This window comes from Diceros bicornis, chromosome 8 (genome assembly GCF_020826845.1).
Source record: "Diceros bicornis minor isolate mBicDic1 chromosome 8, mDicBic1.mat.cur, whole genome shotgun sequence".
Taxonomy (NCBI): domain Eukaryota; kingdom Metazoa; phylum Chordata; class Mammalia; order Perissodactyla; family Rhinocerotidae; genus Diceros; species Diceros bicornis.
Genome location: NC_080747.1, coordinates 55,424,997 through 55,451,545, shown reverse-complemented (window position 1 = coordinate 55,451,545; position 26,549 = coordinate 55,424,997). Strand labels below are relative to the sequence as shown.

At 35.2% G+C, this 26,549-nt stretch overlaps 1 protein-coding gene across 1 annotated transcript; it reads left to right on the top strand.

Moving 5' to 3' along the window:
- Positions 1-3,727: 3,727 nt before the first annotated feature.
- On the top strand, positions 3,728-26,526 carry LOC131409658 (UDP-glucuronosyltransferase 2C1-like). Its single transcript, XM_058547203.1, has 6 exons — positions 3,728-4,448; positions 9,973-10,121; positions 12,470-12,601; positions 19,635-19,722; positions 21,072-21,291; positions 25,924-26,526. Exons 1-6 carry the CDS (start codon positions 3,728-3,730, stop codon positions 26,201-26,203), a joined length of 1,590 nt encoding a protein of 529 aa, XP_058403186.1. The 3' UTR covers positions 26,204-26,526.
- Positions 26,527-26,549: the final 23 nt, after the last annotated feature.

The window sequence follows — 26,549 nt, the reverse complement described above, 5'->3', positions numbered from 1 at the left end:
TCCCATAGAAAGTAGAGGAAGATGGGCATGGGTGTTAGCCCAGAGTCAATCTTCCTCAGCAAAAAAGAGGGGATTGGCATCGGATGTTAGCTCAGGGCTAGTCTTCCTCACACACACACACACATACAAAAAAGACATTATCTACGAACAAAGATAATTTTACTTCTTCCTTTCCAGTTTATATGCTTATTATTTCTTCTTCTTGCCTGATTGCCCTGGCTAGGACTTCTAATATCTTGTTGAATAAAAACGTTGAGAGTGGACAATTGCTTTTTTCCTGATTTTAGAGGAAAAGCTCTCAGCTTTTCACCAGTAAGTATGATGTTAGCTCGGGGCTTGTCATATATGGCCTTAATTATGTTCAAGTATGTTTCTTTTATACCCAATTTGTTGAGCATTGTTATCATGAAAGCATGTTGTATTTTTCAAATGCTTTTTCTGCATCTATTGAAATGATCATATTATTCTTAACATTCATTCTAATAAAGTGGTGTATCAAATTTATTGATTTGTTTATGTTGAACTATGTTTTATCCCAAGGATGAATCTCAACTGATCATAGTGTATGATCCTTTTAATATGTTGTTGAATTCAGTTTGCTAATATTTTGTTGAGGATTTTGTTTTTATATTCATGAAGAATATGTATCTGTATTTTTCTTTTCTCTTCTAACTGGATAATTTCAAATGAATTGACTTTGAGTTCATAGATTCTTTCTCCTGCTTGATTGAGTCTGCTGTTGATGATTTGTATTCATTTTTTATTTCATTCATTGTATTCTACAGATTCAAGATTTCTGTTTGTTTGTCCTCATCTAAACAAAATAGTCTCTTTAATTTTTTTCCAGCTTTACGTTTGATTCTTTTGATGATTTCTGACTGTGTTGAACCTCCCATTTTGTACATATAATATTTTCCTGACATCATTGAGTCATCTACCTGTGTTCTTTTACAGCTCACTCAGCTTCTGTTAAACAACTCAATTTAATTTTGTTTCAAGCACTTCATAGATTTGCATTTCTTTGCTGTTGGTCACAGGAAAATTATTGTTTTCCTTGGGTTGTGTCATATTTCCTTGATTTTTCATGTTCCTTGAAGTCTTGCACTGGTGTTCACATTTAAAGAAGCAGTCACCTCCTCCAGTCTTTACTGACTGGCTTCAGGAGAGAGAGGTACCTTCACCTGTCAGTCTCACTAGGAATTTTGAGGTTTTCTCAGAACTTTGCTATGGATATTCCTGCTCCACACTTCTTGTTCCCACTTGAGGAAGGTTTCTTCAGATTATAGCCCTTCTCTCAATCCCACAAAGCCAGACCAAGTTTTGAGAGCCTCCCATTTGTTTTCCCTAGGGCTGAGGCTTGAAATGCTGAAGTATGTGAGAATTCGCCTAGGCTCACAGATTTGGGCTGGCCTTCTACACTTGTTCACTAGCTGTCTACAAAGACTCACTCTCACCATCAATGGAAACACATACGTGAAGCCATCAGGGTAATGGGAGTGAAGTGCATGGAGCGTTAGGGACATCTATGGGCCAATTGGGGGTGATCTGCAGGTGAGGTGTCCCCAGCGGCTTGTGAGCAGGCTTTCTAACGGAGTCTGCAAATTATTTAGTAGGAAGAACCATGAAGTGATTTGTAGCATCCCTTTGATGAGTTCTGAGCTCTGGTGGTAATCCCAACCTCTTCTACTCCCTCAGTTTGCAGATCACTCCAGTAATCTGAGTAAGGCAAGAAAGAAGCCCCTCCCTTCTGGGCAGCATCCTGCATGACAGGGGAAGCTAGGCACTCACTCACAATATCATATTTTCTGCCATAGTAGAAATCACAGGTCACAGTGTTCTCTCCTGGCACTGAGCCATGCTGACTTGGGGGAGGAGGAACATAGACAAAGTGAAACTGTTCCTTTTACCCTCTTCAATGAATCTATTCTTGGAATTAATTGTTCCATGGTGGCTTGAAACTTCTCCATTGGACTCCTGGACTCCCAAAGGTACAATCATCCTTAGATGACTGTCAAAATCAACTGTCCTTTGGGGGGCTGATAGTAGAGAACTCTTATTCTGCAATCTCCAGAAAAGAATTTCTTGTAATCTAAAATCTCAAAAGAAACTTATATGGATTGGAGGAGGAAAGTGGAACAGTATAAGATTAGAAAACTAGTCAGGATCTTGGGGGCCATGTCAGAGAGTGCTAAATTTCAAGTATATAAAAGAAAAAGTTTTTAAAGTATTTTGCTCAAGAAAGACATTCTCTGAAGTAGATTGTTTTTGAAAATCAGAAAAGTTCTTATGTGGAAAGTGGGTGGCAGGTGTGCAAAAGTGAAAGCAGGAATATCAGATGGCTATTTCAGTTAGTCTATGTTAGATACCTAAACAGACAGGATGAGATTGATGATAGTGAAGACTGATAAAGGAGAATAGATTGATATATCATTTGGGGTAGAATTTATAGTTATGATGATCAATTGAATAATTAGTCCTAATTCTTCTTAACCAATTATTTTTATAACAAAATGATAGTGTTGGGGCTGGCCCAGGGGCTTAATGGTTAAGCTTACACACTCTGCTTCAGTGGCCCGAGGTTTGCAGGTTCAGATACCTGAAGTTATTGTCCAAAATATCATTGGATTCATTTCTACATGGGTTAGTAGCTTCCAGTTGTGGGGATCCAAGCAAAATAATGGAATTTTACATTATAAAAACTGTCTTAGGGGGCCGGCCCGGTGGCGCAAGCGGTTAAGTGCGTGCGCTTCGCTGCGGCGGCCCGGGGTTCGCTGGTTCGGATCCCGGGCGCGCACCGATGCACTGCTTGGTGAGCCATGCTGTGGCGGCGTCCCATGTAAAGTGGAGGAAGATGGGCACAGATGTTAGCCCAGGGCGGTCTTCCTCAGCAAAAAAAGAGGAGGATTGGCGGATGTTAGCTCAGGGCTGATCTCCTCACAAAAAAAAAAAAAAAAAAAAAACTGTCTTAGATTGAGAAAGCAAAGAAAATAGAATGGATGTACTGGAAGGAAGGATAAGATAATTGTTATTTTCTTCATGACTTGCTTTTTCTATTCTTAGATATCTCTCCTCAACGCGAAATTAATCTAACCCAGAATCAAGAATTGAACCCATATCTGCAGTAACAGTAAGAAAATAAATTTTTTTTCTTAAAGATAGATGTGATTTAGCAGAAAGAGCACTAAATTTAGCAGTAGAATATTTGGATTTAAATCTTCTCTTTGCCTTAATGCCTCTTACAGTGCACGTATTCTCTCTTTCTGGCAGTAGATGATAGCCTCCTTCCTGAGTACAATATTTTGAAGTTATCACTCAGAGAAATACTAGAGAGGCAATTCTGTTGAAATAAACATTAAATGAAACCAGAGAAAAAGATACAAAAAATACAGTCTTAATTGAATATGCATCACATGGTGATGGATTTTCTTAACATTATTTAGAAATTATTTTAGCTCTGCGTTAACCTTGAATCCTCTTTATTTTCATATCCTCCAAGAGAAATTTCAAAACTCTGATTCTTAGTATTTTCTTCCTACCTCATTTTATTGACCTTTTTTTTTTTTATGAAAGCAATTGCATTTAATTGTAGTCAATAATACAAAGTGTGCTGTTCAAAGTTCAGCCCAACCTACTATAAATTGGTTGAGAGTGTCAAAGAAGAGGTCTTTGGATTGTGAACTTCATGCACTTGGTTTAAGCCCAGGTTTTGTTCGAGCAGGAGCTGATCATGAAGACTGTGAAAGGCTTCTGTGCCCTTTTCATGCTGTATCTGTGTTTCTTCGACTCTGGAAGGACTGGGAAAGTACTTGTATGGCCTATGGATTTTAGTCATTGGATTAATTTAAAAGTTATTCTGGAAGAACTCCATCTTCGTGGGCATGAAATAACCATCCTGGTACCTTCACCTAGCCTTACGATTGATCATACCAAGATTCCCTTTAATGTAGAGATCCTTCAACTTTCAGTAACTAAAGAAACTCTTATGGCAGAGCTCAATACAATTTTCTATGCTGCTACTTTTGAACTGCCTAGACTTTCATGGTGGGACATACCAGCAAAACTGACAGAAATGATCAAGAAGTTTTTCAGGACATTCAAAAGAGTATGTGACAGTGCTGTCTCAAATAAGGAGTTACTCAGCAGGCTACAGGCAGCTAAGTTTGATATCTGTATTGCTGATCCTTTAAGCTTTTGTGGGGAGCTGTTGGCTGAGCTTCTCAATATTCCATTTATATACTCTTTTCGGTTTTCTGATGGGAATGTCTTTGAGAGAGCGTGTGCTGGGCTTCCCACCCCTTCTTCTTACGTTCCTGGCAGCACATCAGGGCTGACAGACCACATGACTTTCGTACAGAGGCTGGAGAATTGGTTATTGTACACAATGAATGATGTGATATATTTATATTTTCTACTTCCAGAATGGGATGAGTATTATAGCAAGGTTTTAGGTAAGAGAAATTTGCGTGTAATAAAGATTCTTATCTCGTATGTAAAATGTAAATATTTATCTGAATGTACAAAAACTTTAAAAAGGTGTTTTTAAGTGAGGTCTTGGAGTAGCTCAACTGTGGCTAAACAGTAGCAAAGCTGTTTTAAGTGAAAAAAAAACATTCTTTTGTTGGTTTGTTTTAGATGATTGAGTACTTACAACAGATCAGAGAAGGAATATGCCTTACGTTTATACAAAAGTCCTACTTGCTGCTACTAATTTTTTTGAGTATCTGTATTACCCACATCTAACAATGTGCTTGATTTCCAATACCTTGGACTATTTCTCTCTTGTTTAAGTCTTTTATACACTGTTTTCCTTCTGATTAACTTGCTATTTCTTAGGCTTTCGTTTGCATCCTATCTAGGCTTAGGTGCTTAGGTGCAGGGCTCGTCATGTGGTGAGCACAAAACTAGAAAATAAATACATATATCTTGGTTTCATCTGCTCTTGTCTCCCGAAGAAGAAAAAGATGAAAGATTTTTCTCTGAAGGACCATGCTTCCAGATTTTTTAACTTATTTCACTGTTTTATTGTTGTTCTATTTAAAAATGCATTAGACTTCAACTAGTGAGCTTTGACCCTGAGCACAATGTTTCTCTATATTTCAGCAAGTCCGTTTACCCCTTCTTTTTTCCTTTTGCATAATTGATTTTTACTAATTTAAAAAAGTTGTTCACGTGATTGTCTTAATAATGATTTTTGCGTTTTGATATTAGTTTTCTTTGAGGAATCAGTACCCTGCTTACATTATTTAGGGGTTTTTTTTTTTAGATATAATTGACATATAGTATATTAAATTCAGATGTACAATATAATGATTTGATATTTATATGTATTGTGAAATGGCCTCTATAATAAGTCTAGTTAACATTCATCATCACGCATAGTTGTAAATTTTTTTCCTGAGATAAGAACTTTTCAGATCGACTTTCTTAGCAACTTTCAAATATACAATATAGTATTATTAACTGTAGTTACTGTATTGCACATTACATCCCCAAGACTTACTTATTTTAGAACTGAAAGTTTGTACCTTTTGAACACCCCTTCATCTATTGTGCCCACCCTCCAACTCCCACATTTAACAACTACCAATCTATTCTCTGTATATGTTTTTTGTTATTTAGATTTCACGTGTAAGTGATATCTAACAGTATTTTCTTTCTCTGACTTACTGCACTTACTATAATTCCCTCAAGTTTCATCCATATTGAGGCAAATGGCCGGATTTCCTTTTCTCTCATGGCTGAGTAATATTCCATTGTTTATATAACCACATTTTCTTTACACATTCATTCATCGATGTACACTTAAGTTGTTTCTTTGTCTTGGCTATTGTAAACAATGGTGCAATGAACACGGGAGTGCAGACCTCTCTTCGGGATAGTGAACTCCTTTTCTTCAGATATATACCCAGAAGTGGAATTGCTGGATGATAAGGTAATTTTATTTTTAATTTTTGATAAAGCTCTATACTGTTTTCCATAGTGGTCGCACCAATTTACATTCCCACCAACAGTGCACAAGGTTTCCTTTTTCCTCCACGTTCTCGTTATCATTTGGTATATGTTGTCTTTTTGATGATAACCATCCTAACAGGTGTGAAGTAATTTCTCACTGTGGTTTTGATTTGCTTTTCTCTGAGGACTAGTAATTTGGAGTATCTTTTCAAGTACTTATTGGCCATTTGAATATCTTCTTTGGACAAATATCTATTCAGGTCTTTTGCTAATTTTTTAGTTGGATTATTTGTTTTTTTGCTATTGAGTTGTGTGAGTTTCTCATGTGTTTTGGATATTAACCTCTTATCAGATATATGGTGTGCAAATATTTTCTTCCATTTCTTGGGTTGTCTTTTCATTTTGTTGATCATTTCTTTTGGTATGCAGAAATTTTTTCATTAGATGTAGTCCCACTTGTTTATTTTTAATTTTGTTGCTTATGATTTAGGCATCATATCCCAAAAATTATTGTCAAGACCGACATCAAGAATTGTTTTACTATTTTCTTCTCTAGGAGTATTACAATTTCAGGTCTTACATTTAAGTCTTTAATCTATTTTTAGTTATTTTTTTGTGACTGGAGTAATATTGGGGTCTAGTTTCATTCTTTTGCATGTGAATATCCAATTTTCATAGCACCTTTTAGTGAAGAGAGTGAGTTTTTTCCTTTGACTATTCTTGGTTCCCTTGGAAATTATTAGTTTACTGTATGTGCATGGATTTATTTTGGAGCTCTTGTCCTTTGGTCTACATATCTGTTTTTATACCAGTATCATATGGTTTTGATTGCTATAGCTTTATAATATAGTTTGAAGTCAGGAAAGATGATTCCTCCAGTTTTGTTATTTTTTCTAGGGATTGCTTTGGCTATTCAGAGTCTTCTGTGGTTCCATATGAATTTTACGATTGTTTTCCTTGTTAACAATTTTAACATAAGTATCTCTAATACCTTATCACTGCTAAAGTTTAAGATTATTCCTAAAAAAAATTAAAGTTTTCTTTATAGTTGTGATCTCTTATTTTTTAAGCAGCATCTGTTTTCCTTTTTTTTTGGTATCTGTTCTAAATTTTCCTTGAGAAATTATTTCCTAACCAACTCACAACAAATATGAGAGCGTCTAAAGAAATTTTCTGCCCAGGAATATGCTAGGTGTTCAGGGAGGCATATGATCTAATCAAGGCAAATACATTACATTGAGACTTTTTCTGCGCTGTCTGTGACAGAAGTAGGTGCTCATATCTTCTAGACTTAACCCTAAAAAGAATGCAGGCAGAAACTCCTGCACCTATCACCTATCCATGGTCAGAGTTCAAGCAACAAGAGGCAAAACTGAGAAAAGGTAACTTAGAATCTCATCCTGGAGACATTTTCTGAGTCTTGGATTAGGTAGCGGCTGATCTACTGCTGGACCTAAATTGTTTATTTACTTCTGGTTCCAGCAGTTTGATACTCAGTTTTGGAACCTCTTACATAGTGAAGCATTAGTGATAGGACATGACTCTGTCTCTGATTCGTTCCTAATTCTTGGCACTCTAGAATATTCTTTCTAGGAATATATTAATAATCTGAGAAAGAGGAAAGAAGGCTTGAAAAATAGCAGGAAAACATTTCTTTGACTCATAAATTTAAAAATGCTATTAGTTATAGATTCTTTAGTTATTCAGAATTTAGGATTTCATTTTATAATGTATTATAAGTATATTTTTCACATTTTTAAAAATATAACTCTTAACTCTTATAGAATTATTGAGTCATACCATAGATATATTCAAATCATTGAGGAGGAAATCAGTAAGATGGCAAATCTGGTCAAAAAATATTTTGAGGAATTATTTGTAAACCTTTTGGGAAGAAAAAAGGAATGTTAAGGTAATAGTACCAGGTTAGATACAAAACTGATTGATAGCCTATAGGACAATAAAATCGTAATTTGGGAGGTGATATTTTCGGAAATATGCAAGTTAACATTTAACATGACTGTATCTGGACTCAAAAATTCATAGTAAATCAATAACAAATTACAGAGGTTGACATAGGCATACTCTTCTAAAGAACAAAATAATCCTTCATTCGTTGTTCAAAAATACCCCAGCATGGTATAAAAAGTGCATACTGTAGTTTCTTTTGATTTCCAAATTTGAGACATTTCTCATAATCTCTTTATTCAGATCCTTTCTTTTTTACTCCTCTTGTACTATATTGTCTTCATTTCAAAAAGATGCATCAAGCACGCTAGATTATTATCTAGAAGTAGAGATTTAATGGGAAAAAGATACTATCTTTTTATGAAAGAGAGTGAATCAACCATTTGACTCTGCAATTCTACTCCTAGGTATATATCCAAGATAAATGAAAACATATATACATGAATGCTCATAGGAACATTATTCATAGCAGCCAAGAATAGAAACAACCCAAATGTTCATCAACTGATGAATGAATCAACGAAATGAAGTATGTCCATACAAAGAAATATTATTCAGCGATAAAAAGTAATGAACTACTGATAGATACTACAACATGAATGAACCTTGAAAACATTATGCTAAGTGAAAGAAACAAGCACGTAAGACTACATAGCATATGATTTCATTTATATGAAATGAATTAAGATTATTCTAGAATAGGCAAGTAGAACAGAAAGTAGATTAGTGGTTGTCGGGGCTGGGAAAGTGGGAAATGGAGAATGACTGCCAATGGATTTCTTCTGGTGGTAGTGAAAATATTCTAAAATTAAGTAGTGGTAATTGTTGAACAACTTTATGAATATACTAAATAGTACTCAATTGTGTATTTAAATGGTATATAAATCATATCTCAATAAAACTGTCATAAAAAGGATGAGGCAGTGAAGCATCACACAAAGAAAACAAGATCATATCCATGACTGACACCAATAAGGCATGAAAATGGGATAAGTAATCAATGTAAAACTGAATTTTGGATACATTTGTCATTACCGGACTCAAACTCATAAAGTATTGATATTTGCTTCTAATCTCTTATATGGATAGATTGTTCTGGTCAGTTCAAAATCCCTCGTATTTTCTGATCAAAACTTTAGTGCACTTAGAACATCAAGGTGAATATTCAAAAAGCCATATGGTGGGAAATCATATATTAGTTACGATTTTCCTTGTATGAGTAATACTGAATATAATTTCAAAAAGACATCAAACATCTGGGGAAGCTTCCTTATACCACAATAACGGAACAGAATTTGCAAATGACGCTCTGGTTCCAAGTTATGGAGAAAGATTTAATTCAGAGTCACTAATTTGAGTTCTTACTCTGTTAACGTTTAACAGCTGCCACTTCAGTGTAAAGGTACCCCTTTTGAACTGTTTGCCAGCTAAACAGCTCAGAAGAGCAAATATTTTGCCACCAGATTATTATGTAGAGCTATATCTTCAAAGAAAACAAAGCCGTGTGACACAGGATCTTTCATTTTGTATAGCAAAAGAGATAATCACTTTCAAAAATTTATTAAAAGATTTCTCTTCCTAATAGGATGTAATTAGTTATGGCGGCACACTTGAAAACACTAGAAAAAGGTGGATAAATTGCAAAAGTCGTTTTTGAAAGATATCAAAAAACATTTGGAGCAGCAAGGATGAGATAAATTGGAATTTCAGAAGAGGAGGAGAAACTCTACCATAGTGAGCTGAGGATCACTGTCTGAGTATCTTGTTCCTGCTGGGAGCATTTGCCAATTCTGAGCATAAACTAGGGCTCAGGCTTAGTTCAAGCAAAAAGATTGTATTGTCAGCAGGCATTTGACCTTATTCTACACTTAAATTCTTGTTTGGTTATTCATAATCTCACTATGGTATACTCTAGGTAGGGGGAGGCCCATTGATTTCACATGGGTTACACATGCCCAATATTACATCTTTATGGATTTTTCTTAGAAAATTGGTTGGTAAAACATTTCCTACTTAAAATATCAGACTGTTTTTTATTTCACTTTCATTTAGGAAAACCTACCACATTATGTGAGACTATGAGGAAAGCTGAAATGTGGTTGATTCGAACTTCCTGGGATTTTGAATTTCCTTACCCTTATTTACCTAATTTTGAATTTGTTGGAGGACTACACTGCAAGCCTGCAAAGCCCCTACCTAAGGTAATTAAATGTCCCTATTTTTGCTTGTTCGAGTATTTGTCTTTTGGAAGAATTTCTGGTTTATTATTCATAATGTTTGACCCTCAAACTGAAAACATGGACACAGGAATTAATGGACATTATCCTCTTAAAATATTATACTGCAATAGATATCTTATAAAATTACCATGGCAATCATTAGTGATGTTCATCAAGTATGCCAGATATTTGATAAGAGTGAAATTACTAGTCTTGAGTTTAGTGGAACCATGGAAATATTCTCTGGGCCATAACTACAAGCTAAATTGTCATGGATCACTTCTACGCCTAACACATAATTGTCTGGTCCAGATATTCCAGAATTCTCTTTTCCCTTGATATGTCGACAGGCCGTGTTCCAAATATTGACTACTCTGTCAACCTGAGTTCTGGATTAAGGAACATATGTGCCAATTGCAGCTCGATAGATGGACATATGGCGTGAGAAATAATGAAGTTATTGTTGTAAGCCACTAAGATTTTGTAGTTCCATGTTATTTAGCATCACATCATCTTAGAAATGGACAATAGTGAGGAAATTATAATAATTTGAGAATGGATCACATAGAGATATGATGGTCTATCCAAAAAATCTGGCAGAAGTGCAGTAATGATTAACTGTTTCGTTTGAATAGAGGAGAGAAATAGACTGGATAAGTATTCAGAGGATAGGTTATGAAAAAACAAAAGGGCAATACCAAGTATTTCTTTACTTCAAATTCAAGGTCAATGAAGGATCAATGTATAATTTTTAAGCAGTAATGTGATACAGCTTACTCTTTCGTAAATCTTGGCTATTGAATTTTTTGGAATGAAGCAAGATTTAAAGTAGAGAAATGAGCTAACATATAGTTGCAAGAGTTCCTGCAAGAGATTATAAAGATCCATACTACAATGTGATAGTGATTTTCAGTAGAAGTGTAGATATTTAAGAAGTATTTACAAAGAAACGCAATAGGATTTGATGATTGGCTGGAGATGAAGTGTTTAAGGGAGAGAGTTCAAGAATGAATCCTTGATCTTTTGTTCTTTGTATGTCTTCCTTTAATTTGCTTCTCTGTATGAAAATATTGGCATTTACTAAGATGAGGAAGAAAGAGGAGCAGTGGTGAGGGAAAATAATGTGTTCATATTTGGGCATGCTAAATTTGAGGTGCCAATGCCATGTCTAGTAAGTAGCTACTCAATACTGTGTCTTAATCTCAGGTGACAGATATGTAGTTTCTGTGATTTTTAAAAGTTACAGCCTTTTTTTGGATCCATTTAGATTTACAGAAAAATTGAACAGAAAGTGCAGAGAATTTCCACCTATCTCCTGTCCTTCCACACACAGCTTCCCCCACCATCAATATCCCACATCAGTGCGGCACATTAGTTACCATCAATGGACCAACATTTACGCATAAATATCAACCAAAGTCCACGGTTACATTAAGAATAGATCTGCATTGTCTGTTCTACAGGACTTGCTAAATATATAATGACTTTTATCCACCCTTCTACTATATACTGTAGGCATATATATTCCATGATAATACTGTTATCCCAAGAGAATGCATTATAGGTATTTCTGCATTCCTTATTTGGTCAATAAGTTATACGGCAACCTCATTCCTAAATGTGTTTATGGAATCCTATAAAAAGACAAATGGAACCAAAAAGTAAAGAAAATTTCAATTTAAAATACAAAAAAACAGTAAATATACGATTAGCATGTCATTATACTGACTGTTTCGGAGTAAAGTTAATGATAATATTCAAAGTATCTAAATATGAAGTAAAGTACCAGAGCTATTTATCTTAAAGTAGAATTCAAGTATTCTTCATTTGGAGCATCGTGGAGAGGGTGTTGGAAGGCAGTAGAGAGCATTGAATATGGTCATTGGCTTTACAATCAACAAGCTTCACAGAAATTTTGCTTTGCCACCTACTGCTGTATAGCCTTAACAAAGTACTTAATCTCTCTGAGACAGCTTTCTCATTCACAAATGTACACGTCTCTTAAGATTACCGTACATTTTTGTTAAATGATGCACGCAAAGAGCTGAGCACATGGCAGAAGATAATAAGTAGTCAATAATTTGTAAGCACAAACACACAAACACAAATACCTCAAAACTATTTAGAACATGCTAGATGGAAACCTTCAACGTAAATAATTTTAATTTGCCTAATAACCAGTGATTTCAGGTCATATTTCATACTTTAAAATTGTTAATATATGAAAAGGCAGAACTGTTTGAATAATTCAGACACATTGAGAAAGTTGTGTTACTACTTTATTCTTGTAACTCTAGACTTTCAAATTACAAACACTGTTTTCTTTACAGGAGTTAGAAGAGTTTGTCCAGAGCGCTGGAAAAGATGGAATTGTGGTATTCACTTTGGGATCAATGATCCAAAACCTTACAGAAGAAAAGTCTAACATAATTGCATCAGCCCTTGCCCAGATTCCACAGAAGGTCAGATAGTCTTATTTTTTGAGGGGTAGCTATTTGAAAATCCATGTAGGTCTCCTTAAAAATGTACTTTACAAATGTAGGAAAAACTATTGGTGGTGTTAGTGTCAATTTAACTGAGCCTTAAAGAAAAAGTATTAAATATTAGAAGACGGTCGCTACTAATGTTTGACTGCTATCTTGCTTTAAAACTGGCATTACTATCAGGAAAACATATTGCAGTATTTTCTTTAAATAATGAACTAAAACTAAATCATTCAGTGATCTTAAACAATCTGTCAGCTTTATGGCTGGGTTTTAAGGCTTCTATGTAATCTAATCTTGTTTTGCTGTTCTTGTTTGTTTTTCACACCTGAGGCAGGCATACAAGGCACAACTAACATGATAAAGAGTAAAGGAAAAGATATTCAAAAATGTGACCTCAATTCACAAGGTTCCTTGGGATAATATTTCCTACTAATTAATGGTTTTGGAACAGGCTCTGGTGGAGTACTTCTAAATAATGACTCTTTTATTTAAAAAGTTAAAATTTTTAGCAACATTTAAAAGATTTGTGCACTCTATGTAGAGCATCACTCTATGATGCTCCTACAAAATATGAGTCTTTTTATTAACTTAATTCTAGATGATAATTGAGCAATGTTGTTTTTATACTATCAGGGATACTTTTCCTTTCTAGCTTTAGTTAAAATAGACACATGTCATTTTAAGTTCTAAAAGACCACAACAATACTTGTCTTTATAACCAAATTTCTTTCAAAAGTTGTTTACGAAAGCAGTACTGATTTAAATATTTAATCTAAAAAGGATCTTCATAAAAATATTGAATTTTCTATTGCATTAAATTATGATGCTTAGGAGTGACATCAGAATGGATAAGAAAGCACCAAGGATCTGTCTCTTAACCTAAACAACAATTGTACTTGCAGAAACTGTCTAAAGAAGTAACTATACTAGAACTCTGAAGTCTATCTAAACACTTGTAACTTCCAGGGGAAAACTTGGCTGGTAAATAGTGATTAATTAAAATCAGTCAATTTCAGCCTTTAGCATAGCTACAGCTTCAAATCCTCCATCACTGAGCCCAGGTCAGGCCAATGCCTGTATTCCTGGTATGGTTTGGTGGAACCAGGATAGGCGTTAAGGACCATATCGTCCAAATATTGAGTTTGTTTTCTGATTGTTGATTGCTGCTTTTAATCATTGAGGTGGAGGCATGGAAGTTGGCCACAATTGTTTCAACCCCACTAGCTGAAGCAGCTTCTGGGAGATTTAAAGGAGCAGCACTATTTTTTTTATTTTTCATTATTTCTTTTTTCTCCATTTGGGAGTCAGACATTAAAGAATGAGGCCATTCTAAAACAGCCACAAATTCAGTGGAATTTAGAATGCCATATGCATATCCAGGGAGAGACACAGGCTCAGAAAAGGTCTGAGAAGATGTAAAGCTTTCACCTCAGGCTGATTCCTGGCAAAGAGACACACTTCAGCACTAAAAAAAAAAAAAAAAAAAAAAAAAAAAAAAAAAAAAAAAAAAAAAAAATCAAACAATAAGGAAAGGGAAGAATCTTATTTCTAGAGTTAATACATTATAAGAATCAAAGTCCAGGGCTCTACAAAAATTGCAAGGCAAACAAAGATATAGGGAAGTGTCGCTCACTCAAAAGACCAAAATAAATTGAGAGAAAGTATCCCTGAGGAAGCTGAGATGTTGGAATTACTAGACAAAAACTTTAAAATAATTGTCTTAAAGATGCTCAAAGAACCAAAGGTAGACATTGATAAATAGAAGAAAAAACATAGGATTAAAATGAAAATATCAATAAAGAGAAAACAATTATAAAAAGAATCAAAAAGAAATACTGGAGCTGAAGTACAACAACTGAAATGAAAACTTCGACTCAGGGATTTAAAAGCAGATATGAGCAGGCAGAAGAAAGAATTGGCAAACTTGAAGAAAGGATGATTGAAATTATTGAGTCAGAGGAACAGAAAGAAAAATAAATGAAGAAAAGTGAACAAAGCCTAAGGGACTTGTGAGACACCATCAAGTGGATGAACATGCACATCGTGGGAGTCTTAGCATCAGAGAAATGGCGAAAAATAATATTTGAAGTAGTAATGGCTGAAAACATCCCAAATTTAATGAAAGAGATGAATCTAAAAATCCAATATGATTAACAAACTTCAAGAAGGGTAAACCCAGGGATCCACACCAAGACACATTATAATTAAGCTGTTGAAAGACAAAGACAATGAGAGAATCTTGAAAGCATCAAAAGAGAAACAATTCATTACATAAATGATCTTCAATAAGATGATCAGCCAATTTATCACCAGAAACCTCGGAGGCCAGAAAACCGTGGGTTGGTATTCTCAGAGTGCTGAAAGATAAAATTCTCAGGCAAAATTTTCTTCAAAAATGAACTAAAAATTAAGACATTCCCAGATAGACAAAATTTGGGGGAGATCATTACCACTAGACCTGCCCTGCAAGAAGTGCAAAAGGGAGTCTTTCAGGTTGAAATGAAAGGTTGCTAGACAGCAGCACAAAATCATATAAAGAACTAAAGATCTGCAGTAAAAGTAACTACAAAAGCAATTATAAAAGCTAGTATTACTGCACTTTTGGGTGACTCCACTTTTTACTTTCTTAATGATTTAAAAGAAGAGTGCAAAAAAACAATTATTAGTCTATGTTATTAGGAACACAATGTATAAATATGTAATTTGTGACATCATTAGCAGGAAGGAGGGTGGAGCTATAAAGGAGTAGAATTTTTGTATGTTGTTGAAGTTAACAACCAAAGAGTCAAAGAGTAAGTGGCAAGGATAATTAAAAAATACTTTAAAATGAATTAAAATAAAACAGACTGACATATGAGATGCAGTTAAAGCAGATATCAGAGGGAAATTTATAATTGTAAGTGTCTATATTGAAAAAGAAGAAATATCTAAAATCATTCACCTAATTTTATACCTTAAAGAATTAGAAAGGAATGCAAACTAAACCGAAAGTTAGCAGAAGGAAGGAAATAGTTAAGGCTAGAGAAAAGATAAATAAAACAGAGAATCGAAAAACAATAGAGAAAATTAATGAAACAAAAACTTGGTTGTTTGAAAAGATCTACAAAATTATCAAATTTTTAGGTAGAGGGGCAAAGAGAAAAAAGAAGATGCGAATGACTAAAATCTGAAGTGAACATCGGGAGAGCACCACTGACTTTACTGAGATAAAAAGGATTATAAGAAGGCTATTATGAACAACTGTGCTCCAATAAATTAGACAAACTAGAATTAATAGATAAATCCCCCCAAATCACACAGGTTTTTTAAACTGACTGAAGAAGAAATAGAACATTTCAACAGACCTATCACAAATTAAGAGATTGAATTAGTAATCAAAAACAGCTCAAAAGGAAAAGTCCTGGGGCAGATAGCTTCATTGGAAAATTATATTAAACATTTAAAGGAGAATTAAAGAATTAAATTAATTCTTTTCAAAGTCTTCCAAAAAATTTAAGAGGAAGGAACACTTCTTAAATGGTTCCATGAGGCTAGATTTACCCTGATATAGAAGTCAGATGAGGACATCACAAGAAAAAATTATTACAGACTCAAGATCCCTTGTAAATAAAGATGCAAAAATTCTCAACAAAATATCAGCAAATCAAATCCAACAGAGGATTGAAAGGAGTATTCACCATGATAAAATGTAGTTTCTCCCAGGAAGTCAAGGGTAGGTCAACATAAGAAATCAATATAATGCATTAATACAATGAAGAAAAAAAAAACACACACACAATCATTTCAACTTACACACAAAAAAAGAATTTGACAAAATCCAATATTCCTTCCTTCATGAAAAAAAAACTCTCAAAAAACTAGGAATAGAGGGAAAATTCATGAATATCATAAAGAATGTTTTTGGAAAACCCACAGCTAATATCTTACTCCATGGTAGAAACTGAAACTTTCCCCCTCAGATAAGGAACAACACAAGGATGCCTGCTTTTACTGCTACCATTTAATATTGTATCAGAAGTTCTAGCCTAGGATATTATGCAAGAAAAAGAAATAAAAGGTATCTAAATGGGAAAGGAAATGGTAAAACTATTTCTATTTGCAGATGACATGACCCTATATGTAGAAAACCTTCAAGAATCCACAAGGGGCTGGTCTGGTGGCGTAACAGTTAAGTTCACGTGCTCTGCTACGGTGCCCTGGCATTTGCAGGTTTGGATCTTGCGCACTGACCTACACATCGCTCATTAAGCCATGCGGAGGCGACGCCCCACATAGAACAACTAGAAGAATGTACAGCTATGACATACAACTATCTACTGGGACTTTGGGGAGAAAAAAGTAAAAAAGGAGGAAGATTGGCAACAGATGTTAGCTCAGGGCCAATCTTCCTCAAAAAAAAAAAAAAACCCAGAATCCACAAAAAGGTACTAGAACTAATAACCAAATTCAACAATGTTGCAGGATACAAGATCAACGCACAAAAATCACTTGTGTTTAGGAGTTGGCCCAGTGGCTTAGTGGTTAAGTTTGCACGCTCTGCTTCGGCAGCCTGGTGTTTGCAGGTTTGGATCCCAGGCATGGACTTATGCACTGCTCATCAAGCCATGCTGTGACAGTGTTCCATATATAAAATAGAGGAAGATGGGCACAGATGTTAGCTCAAGGCCAGTCTTCCCCAACAAAAAGAGGAAGATTGGTGATGGAGCTAAGGGCCAATTTCCCTCGACAAAAAGGAAAAAAAAAATCAGTTGTGCTTATATACACCATCAATGAACAATCTGAAATTAAAAAAGCAATTCCATTTAAAAGGGCAAGTAATAAATTAAATGCTTAAGAATTAGTCTAACCAAGGAGGTGAAATATTTGTATGCTGAAAACTATAAAACATTATTACTACCAGAAATGAAAGAAGACCTAAACAAATGAAAAATCATGCCGCGTTCACAGATAGGAAGACAATGTGGTTAAGATGTCAACACTGTCCAAAGCAATGTACAGACTCAATGCAATGCCTATCAAGATTCCAACAGCCTTTTTTGAAGAAATGGAAAATCCAATCTGCAACCTCATGTGGACCTGCAAGAGCCACAAATAGACAAAACAATCATGAAAAAGAATAAAGTTAGAGGACTCATATTTTCAGCTTTGAAATTTACTATAAAGCCACAGTAAATTTAACAGTGTGGTACCGGCAGAAAAACAGACATAAGCCTATGGACTAGAGGACAGTCAGAAATTAATGCTCCCATATACAGCAAATTGATTTTCAACAAAGGTTTAAGACCATTCAGTGGAGAAAAGTCAGTCTCTTCAAAATAGTGCTGGAAAATCTTGATAGCCACATGCAAAATAATTCAATTGGACCCTTACTTTACACTATATACAAAAATTAACTTGAAATGGGTCAAAGATCTAAGCTTTAGAGGTAAAACTGTAAAACTTTCAGGAGAAAATCATTCTCACATTAGATTTGGCTATGATTTCATAGATAATGAAATTATCTATGGCCATAATTTCATAGACACCAAAGCACAGGCAACAAAAGAAAAAGTAGATAAATTGGACATCATTAAATAGAGAATTTTGTGCATCGAAAGATACTATTAAGACAGTAAAATACAATGTCCGCAGATTGGTAAAAATATTTGCAAATTATATATCTGATAAGGGATTAATGTCCACAATGCATAAATAACTCCTATAACTCAACCACAGTAAAAACCCAATTCATAGATGGGAAAGGACTTGAATAGAAACTTCTCCAAAGAAGGTATACAAATAGCCAATAAGTACATAAAAAGATACTCAGCATCATTAATCATTAGGGAAATGCAAATCAAAAGCACAATGAGATACCACTCCACACTCATTAGGACAGTTATTATCAGAAAATGGAAAATAACAAGTGTCAGTAGCATGTGGAGAAATTGGACCTCTTGTGCATTGCTGGTAGGAGTGGAAAATGATGAAGCCACTGTGGAAAACTGTTCTGTGGTTCTTCAAAAAGTTAAATATAGAACTATCATATGACCCAATAACTCCCATTTTAGCTGTATTTACAAAAGAATTGAAAGCAGCAACATTTTAGCTGTATTTACAAAATAATTGAAAGCAGCAAGTTGAACAGATTTTTGTGCACAGTGGTCATAGCAGCATCGTTGACAATAAGCAAATGAATGGATAAACAAAATGTAGTATATATACACAAAGGAATATTACTCAGTATTAAAAAGGAAGAAAATTCTAATACATTACTACATGGATGACCCTTGAGGACACAATGCTAAGTGAAATAAGCCAGTCTGAACAAAACAAACGCTATATAATTTCACTTACGTGAGGTACCCAGAATTGTCAAATTTATAGAGACAGAAAGTAGAATAGAGGTTGCCAGAGACTGGGGAGTAGGGGAATAGGGAGTTATTGTTTAAAGATAGAGAGTTTATGTTTAGGATAATGAAACGTTTGAGGTGTAGATAGTGATGATGGTTACACAACATTGTGGATATATTCAATGACACTGAATTGTATACTTAAAATAGATTAAAATGATAAATATCTTCATGTATATTTTACCGTAATAAAAGAAAAACAATGCTTGTTTCTACGTACTGTCAAATAACAACAAAAGTTCAAAACACTAACAAATTCTTAAAGTGAATGTAACATTCCTCCCCTTTGCTTCTGAAAACTCCATTTAAAAAATTTCCCTTACCAGAATGGCCTAGTAACACCAATATGTAAATATTTCAGATACAGATTGTCCTTTTTTTTCTTTATCTACTAAATGAGAATTGTCCTAATGATGATAGCCTATCTGTTAGGATTATTGCAAGCGTTTAAAAACGTAATTGTGTTTCAATCCTTTACAAACATGCATTACTTAATCACTTACGGCCTTAGTTTGCTCATCTGTTACATGGAGGCTTTGAACTAGGTTAATTCTAAGTAAATGAATCATGTGAATTGTGAAAATCTTCTAATAAAGTAAAGGCATTTATCTTAATAGGTTCTGTGGAGATACACAGGAAAGAAACCAGATACATTAGGACCCAATACACGGCTGTATGAGTGGATTCCACAGGATGATCTTCTTGGTAAGACCAAAGAGAAGCAAAACTAAACAAAGTTGAATGAGAGATAATCTGAGTGATTCCTCAGTACCAGTAAATCCAACAAATTTGTATTGAAAACAAGGACAAAAAACACTTAAGGTTTTCTTCATATTTCCTCTGGAGTTTCTTAAAGAAAAAGTTATTCATGACTCTTGTTCAAGACTATAAGACACACATTATTTGAGACCATAGTGATAAGTATAAGTACTACTGCAATGGACTTTTGCAGTGGAGCGGAGAGATTGGATTCAACTCTGAAAACAACAAGGAAAAGTAGGGATGTTATAGCCGAGGAGCAGAGCAGCGGAACAATCACAGGAAGGAAAATTATTCTGAGGAAACCTCGAGGGAAGGAGAGATTCTTGCTAAACTGACTTAATCATATTCTTGCTGATGGCAGGCCAGGGTGATCAGGCATCACGTGGGGGATGATTAAAGATGAGGAAACTAATCAGGTATAAATGGTGATCAGATATTGAGACTGGGAGTGTCTAGCTAAACTGATTTCGTAGGATTCTTGCTAAAATTAGATAATGCAGAGACAAACACAGAAGCCCAAAAATCAGGGCCTAGTTGAGAAGAGAGTTCAGAGGAGCCTGACTAGAGTTTGGACAAGGAGAGAATTTCTTTCAAGCTCTGACATGAATACGGAATTTATAATTCTCCCGTTTATGATACAATCTCTACCTCCTCAGAATCAGAGTCAACGTACCTTTAGATCAGGCTCTCATTAACTTTGGCATAGAATATTGCAGCACCTCCTGAGTTTCTGTATCCATTTTCTCCCACCTCTCTTCTCTCTTCCCCATTATAACTACTCAAAAATGAAAAACTGGTAATTCTCTTCATCATTTCTAATATTATAAATGGCTCCATATTACTATAAAATCAAGGTCAAAATCCCATTTTCCTAAACAAGGTACTTCATGAACTTGGCCTGGTCTACCTTTCTACCCTGCTATGCCAACATTCTCCCATGTAAGCCCCACACATCATACTTCCCCTTCCAATCCACACAAGAGTTTCATTTCTTCAATCCCTCCATTCTTTTTTATCAATGTATTCCTTACGCCAACAACTTGTCCATCTGACAACTACTCTCCATCATTTAAACTACACAGAAATCTTCTCAGAGATTTATGGAATGACTTAATTGCTGGAATAACCAGTTGCTGCTTTCTTTAGAGTTTATATGTCTTTATACATGGCCTCATGACACAGAATTGTATAGAAGATGCTGACTAATTGAATCAATGATTTGTACAGGTGTCATTATTTTCTGTTTCTGAATCTCTCACAACTTAGAATAATCATATATTTTTTCCTGTTAGGTCATCCCAAAACCAGAGCCTTTATTGCTCACTGTGGAACCAATGGGATCTATGAAGCTATTTACCATGGGGTCCCTGTGGTGGGAATTCCTTTTTTTGGTGATCAGTTTGATAATCTTGCTCGTATGAAGGCCAAAGGGGCAGCTGTTGAAGTAGACTTGCATACAATGACGAGTTCGGATCTGCTTAAGGCTTTGAGGGCAGTTATTAACAACCCTTCGTGAGTATAGAATATATTCTTTACTGAGAAGTATCTAGTATTGGAAACAAATTATTTCACTCAATTTTAAATTCATTACTTTTAAATAATCACCACTGCATAATTTATATCAAATGCAATGGACTTATACTTCCTATACTCTATGGCAACATTTTGATTCACCTATTGTTAATGGGTAATAGATTACAACCTCAAAGAAAAACTAAACTTAGGTAAAGAAAATAAGGTATCATTAGAAAGATACATATGTATATTTTTTATTACTAGTAATTATTGTTTATTTCTTAAAAAATATAGATATTACCATTTTAAGAATTTAGCAATATAACCAAAAAAAAAGAGAAACAAAATTAAAAATCACTTAACTCTCTTCATGCAGCTATAACCAATTACCAATAGAGAAATATTACTTCAGATATTTCTTTTTGCTAATTTATATGTAAAAAGAAAAAGAAATAATTTTATAAATACTGGATCTTGCTACTTTTTAATGAAAAAATATTCTATGTTGCTGTATTTTAATTTAAAACAAGGGAAAGAAAATGAACTAAAATTGAGAGGTCCAAATGGCGACAAGAAGTCCCAGCCTTTCTGTCTCTCCATAGAGATCAATAACTGGAGAACTATCCATGAACAAAATGACTTCTCAGAGAGCTCTAGGGTCAAAATATTTTAGCAACACAGAAACAAAATAAATAAATAAATAAATGAGAACAGTTGCCCAAGAAGAGAAAGAAGATAGCTTCATTTTGCCTATATCATCCCATTTGCAAGCCAGCATTGCTCCGTGACAAGAGGGACTGCCCAGGTAGAAAGAGTTCCTCACCAGGAAAGGAAGAGTGGGTTGAGTGACCAGATTCTCAAGTCTTTTGGTCCATAGAAATAGAAAAAAAACAATCCTAAATTCATATGGAGCCACAAAAGACCTCAAATAGCCAAAGAAGTCCTGAGAAAGAACAAAGCTGGGGGCGTCACACTTATGATTTCAAAATATACCACAAAGCTATAGTAATAAAAAAAAGTAATGGTACTGGCAATAAAAGACACATAGACCAATGGACAGGATTGAGGGCCCAGAAATAAACCCTCACATATACAGTCAACTAATTTTAACAAGCTAGTAAAGGATATTTAATGGTAAAAGAATAGTCTCCTCAATAAATGGTGCTGGGAAAACTGGCTATCGTATGCAGGAGAATGAAACTGTATCCCTATCTTACACCGCTCAAAAAATTAATTAGAAATGAATTAAAGACTTAAATGTAATACCTGAAACCATAAAACTCCTAGAAGAAAACATAGAGGAAAAGCCCCTTGACATGAGTCTTGGTAATGATTTTTTGGATATGACACCAACAGCACAAGGAACGAAAGCAAAAATCAACGAGTGGGAACTTAAAGGCTTCTGCACAGCAAAAGGTATGATACCAAAATGAAAGGCAACCTATGGAATGGGAGAAAATATCTGCAAATTATGTATCTGATAAGGGGTTAATATCCCAAATATATAAAGAACTCATATAACTCAATAACAAAACAAACAAACAAAGAAACCATGTAGATAAAAAAACAAGCAGGGAGGCTGGCCCCATGGCATAGCGGCTAAGTACGCCCACTCTACTGCTGGCTGCCTGGGTTTGGATCCTGGGTGCGCACCGAGGCACCACTTGTCAAGCCATGCTGCGGCAATGTCTCATGTAAAGTGGAGGACAATGGGCACAGATGTTAGCCCAGGGCCAGTCTTCCTCTGCAAAAAGAGGAGGATTGGCATGGATGTTAGCTCAGGGCTGATCTTCCTCACACACACACACAAAAACACAAGCAGGGGGGCTGGCCCCATGGCCTAGTGGCTAAGTTTGCTGTGTTCTGCTTTGGCAACCCAGGCTCAGTTCCCAGGTGCAGACCTACACCACTCCTCAGTGGCCATGCTGTGGCAGCAACCCACATACAAAAAATAGAGGATGATTGGCACCAATATTAGCTCAGGGAGAATATTCCTCAAGAAAAAAGAGGAAGATTGGCAACAGATGTTAGCTCAGGGCAACTCCTCTTCAGTAAAAAAGAAAAAAAAAATCGAGCAGGAGTACTTAATAGACATTTTTCCGAAGAAGACATCAAATGGCCAAGAGGTACATGAAAAGGGGCTCAACATCACTAATTATCAGGAAATGCAATGGAAACCACATTGAGATATCACCTCACAACTCTTAGAATGGCTGTCATGAAAAGACAAGGTATAACAAGTGCTGGTGAGGATGTGGAAAATAGGGAACAAGTTCTCACTTTTGCTGGAAATGTAAATTGGTACAGCCATTATGGAAAACAGTATGGAGTTTCCTCAAAAAATTAAAAACAGAATTACTATACAATTCAGCAATCCCACTTCTGGGTATATATCCAAAGGAAATGAAAACAGGATATGGAAGAGATATCTGTTCTCACACGCTCATCACAGCATTATTCACAATGACCAAGATATGGATACAACCTCAGTGTCTGTCAGTGGATGAATGGATAAAGAAGATGTGGTATATGCATGCAGTGGAATGTTATTCAACCTTGTGAATGAAGGAAATCCTGTCATTTGTGACAACATGGATAACCTTAAAGACATTATGCTAAGTGAAATGTCATAAAGGGAAAGACAAATACTTTGTGATATCATTTATACGTGTGCTCTATAGCGGCAAACTCACAGAAACAAAGGGTAGACCTTGGTGGTTACCAGGGCCTAGGGGTTCAGGGAGTGGAGATATATTGTTCCAAGTGTACAAACTTACAGATATAGGATGAATAAGTTCTAGGGATCTTTGTAAAGCATGGTGATTATAGTTAATAATACTGTATAGTTAATAATAAATCCTAAATGTTCTCAACACACCCACAACAAAAGCTAATTATGTGATATGATGGAGGTAATACCTAATGCTACAGTGGTAATAATATTGCAATATATAAGTGTTTCAAGCTACCCATTGTACATCTTAAACTTATACATTGTTATATTTCATTTATGGCTCAGTTAAGGCAGACAAAACCCTTTCATTTTGATGTTACTTGGTAATGCTATTTCATTTCAAATAAACGTGACTGATCATAAATAAATTCTCAACAATAAATGATTACATTAATTTTGTTATCTGATTTCAAATAAATATATTCAGGGAAAGAAAGAAGCTATAATCAAACTATAATCAAATAAAAGAATGGCCAGGCATTGGATAAATATGCTTTAATAGATATATCACTTGCTATAAATTACATATAAATCCATGAACAAATATTGATATTGGTGATTAGAATAATTATTTTTAAAATGTTTCCAATTTTGGTCAATATAATGACTTCTCCCTAAAGTCACTTCTCAACCTCTCATCCTCGTCTCTTAACCTTCACATCTTAATTTTCCTTTGATATATTATCATAATTATATTGTTAAGGCTTACAACGAATACATCTTGTCTACAACCACAATTTCCAGTAGTGTTTAACCTTAGTTTGGTATTTATATGGATTTAATGATGCCATTTGTGTATTACCTGAGTATATTTCTAGAGAGATTTTGTTTTCTTAACCTGTTCTCTACCAAATATTTTGTTTAGGTGACTTGGAGCTTTTGTTGTTGTTTCCTTGTTTTCCTGAGATATGTCCAGTGGTATTTATTCCTTAAAATCTTGCATGTTAAGAAAAGCCTGCCTTGTTTTTTTTAAAAACAAAGGACTACAGGCCTTTGTATAAGTTTTATGGCTCTCGATTCTCTTCCTCAGGACTCTCTACATGTTACACTGTTCTCTACAATTTAATGTTCTATTTTCTTCTCAAATGATGATTGCATGTCAGTGTGGAAGAATAACCTCCTTCCTTCAACTCATTCACTCATCCAAGGAAATCCTCCTTCTAGGTCTTCCATCCAAAATCTTAAACCAAAACCCTGGCCTGATCTTTTGTTCCGGGAGTGAAGTTAGAAGGGTTGGTGATCTGACTATTGCCCTTGTCCCTTCTCACCACTGGCACTTTCATCCCTCAATAGCTTGAAGCAAAGCTTCCAGTATCTACTCACTCTCAGGCCCTACTTTTTGCCCATAGGTTCACATTAAGCTTTTTGGTTTGGTGTGAAATGTCAGAGCCGTGAAGATCACAGACAGAAACCATTACCTGCTACTGTTGAAGACTAGCTTTTGTTAACACTAACACTCCAGACCAAAGCCTGCAGGGGGAAGAGAGGGTCTCTTTATCACAATTCTGCCCCTCAGTGCTACTTTCTGTCACTATCTTGTTCTTAACACCACACTTAGCAAATGAAATCAAAATTCTGTATTCTCAACTGACATATCTACATTCTTATTCTGAACTTTTTAAATGCTGTTTCCAATCAGAAATTATTTTCTCCCCAGCTCCAATTATTACTTAGAGTAGAAAATACTGAATAATTCCAACTGATAGGCCACCCTTTCTAGAAATATCTCATGAGGAAATGAACTGTTTTATACATTCTGTGCTCTTGGTGATATCATCTATGACATGTTTATTATATAATTATATAGTATACTTTTAATGACATAACATAGTTTTAGGTAGATGATGTTCTCAATGAATTTTACAAGTTGCTTTCTATGTATCCAATCTCTTTAGCTATAAAGAGAATGCTATGAAGTTATCAAGAATTCACCATGATCAGCCTATGAAGCCCCTGGACCGAGCAGTCTTCTGGATCGAGTTTGTAATGCGCCACAAAGGAGCCAAACACCTGAGGCCAGCCTCCCACAATCTCACGTGGTACCAGTACCATTCTTTGGATGTGATTGGGTTCCTGCTAGCCTGTGTGGCAACTATTATGTGTCTGGTCACAAAATGTTGCCTGTTTTGTTGCTGGAAGATTGGTAAGACAGGAAAGAAGAAAAAGAGAGAGTAGTTTTCTTTGAGTTTGGCTGGAAATCTTGATAGGGTCATCCTAATTAATCTAGCCACTGATTTGAACAGATTCCTCTCCTACTCTTCTAAATTCTTGTCCATTCCTTAGCTTATCAAGTTAGAGATTAAAGACACTCCTAAGGATTTTGCCACTTGATTTATAATTAAGGTGTAAAATAGTCTATTCTTTAAAAAGCGAAGAGGGGTCCGCCCGGTGGTGTGGCGGTTAAGTGCGTGTGCTCTGCTACGGTGGCCGGGGGTTCCGATCCTGGGTGCGCACTGAGGCTCTGCTTGTGTAGCAGCATCCCTAAAAAGTGGAGGAAGATGGGCATGGATGTTAGCTCAGC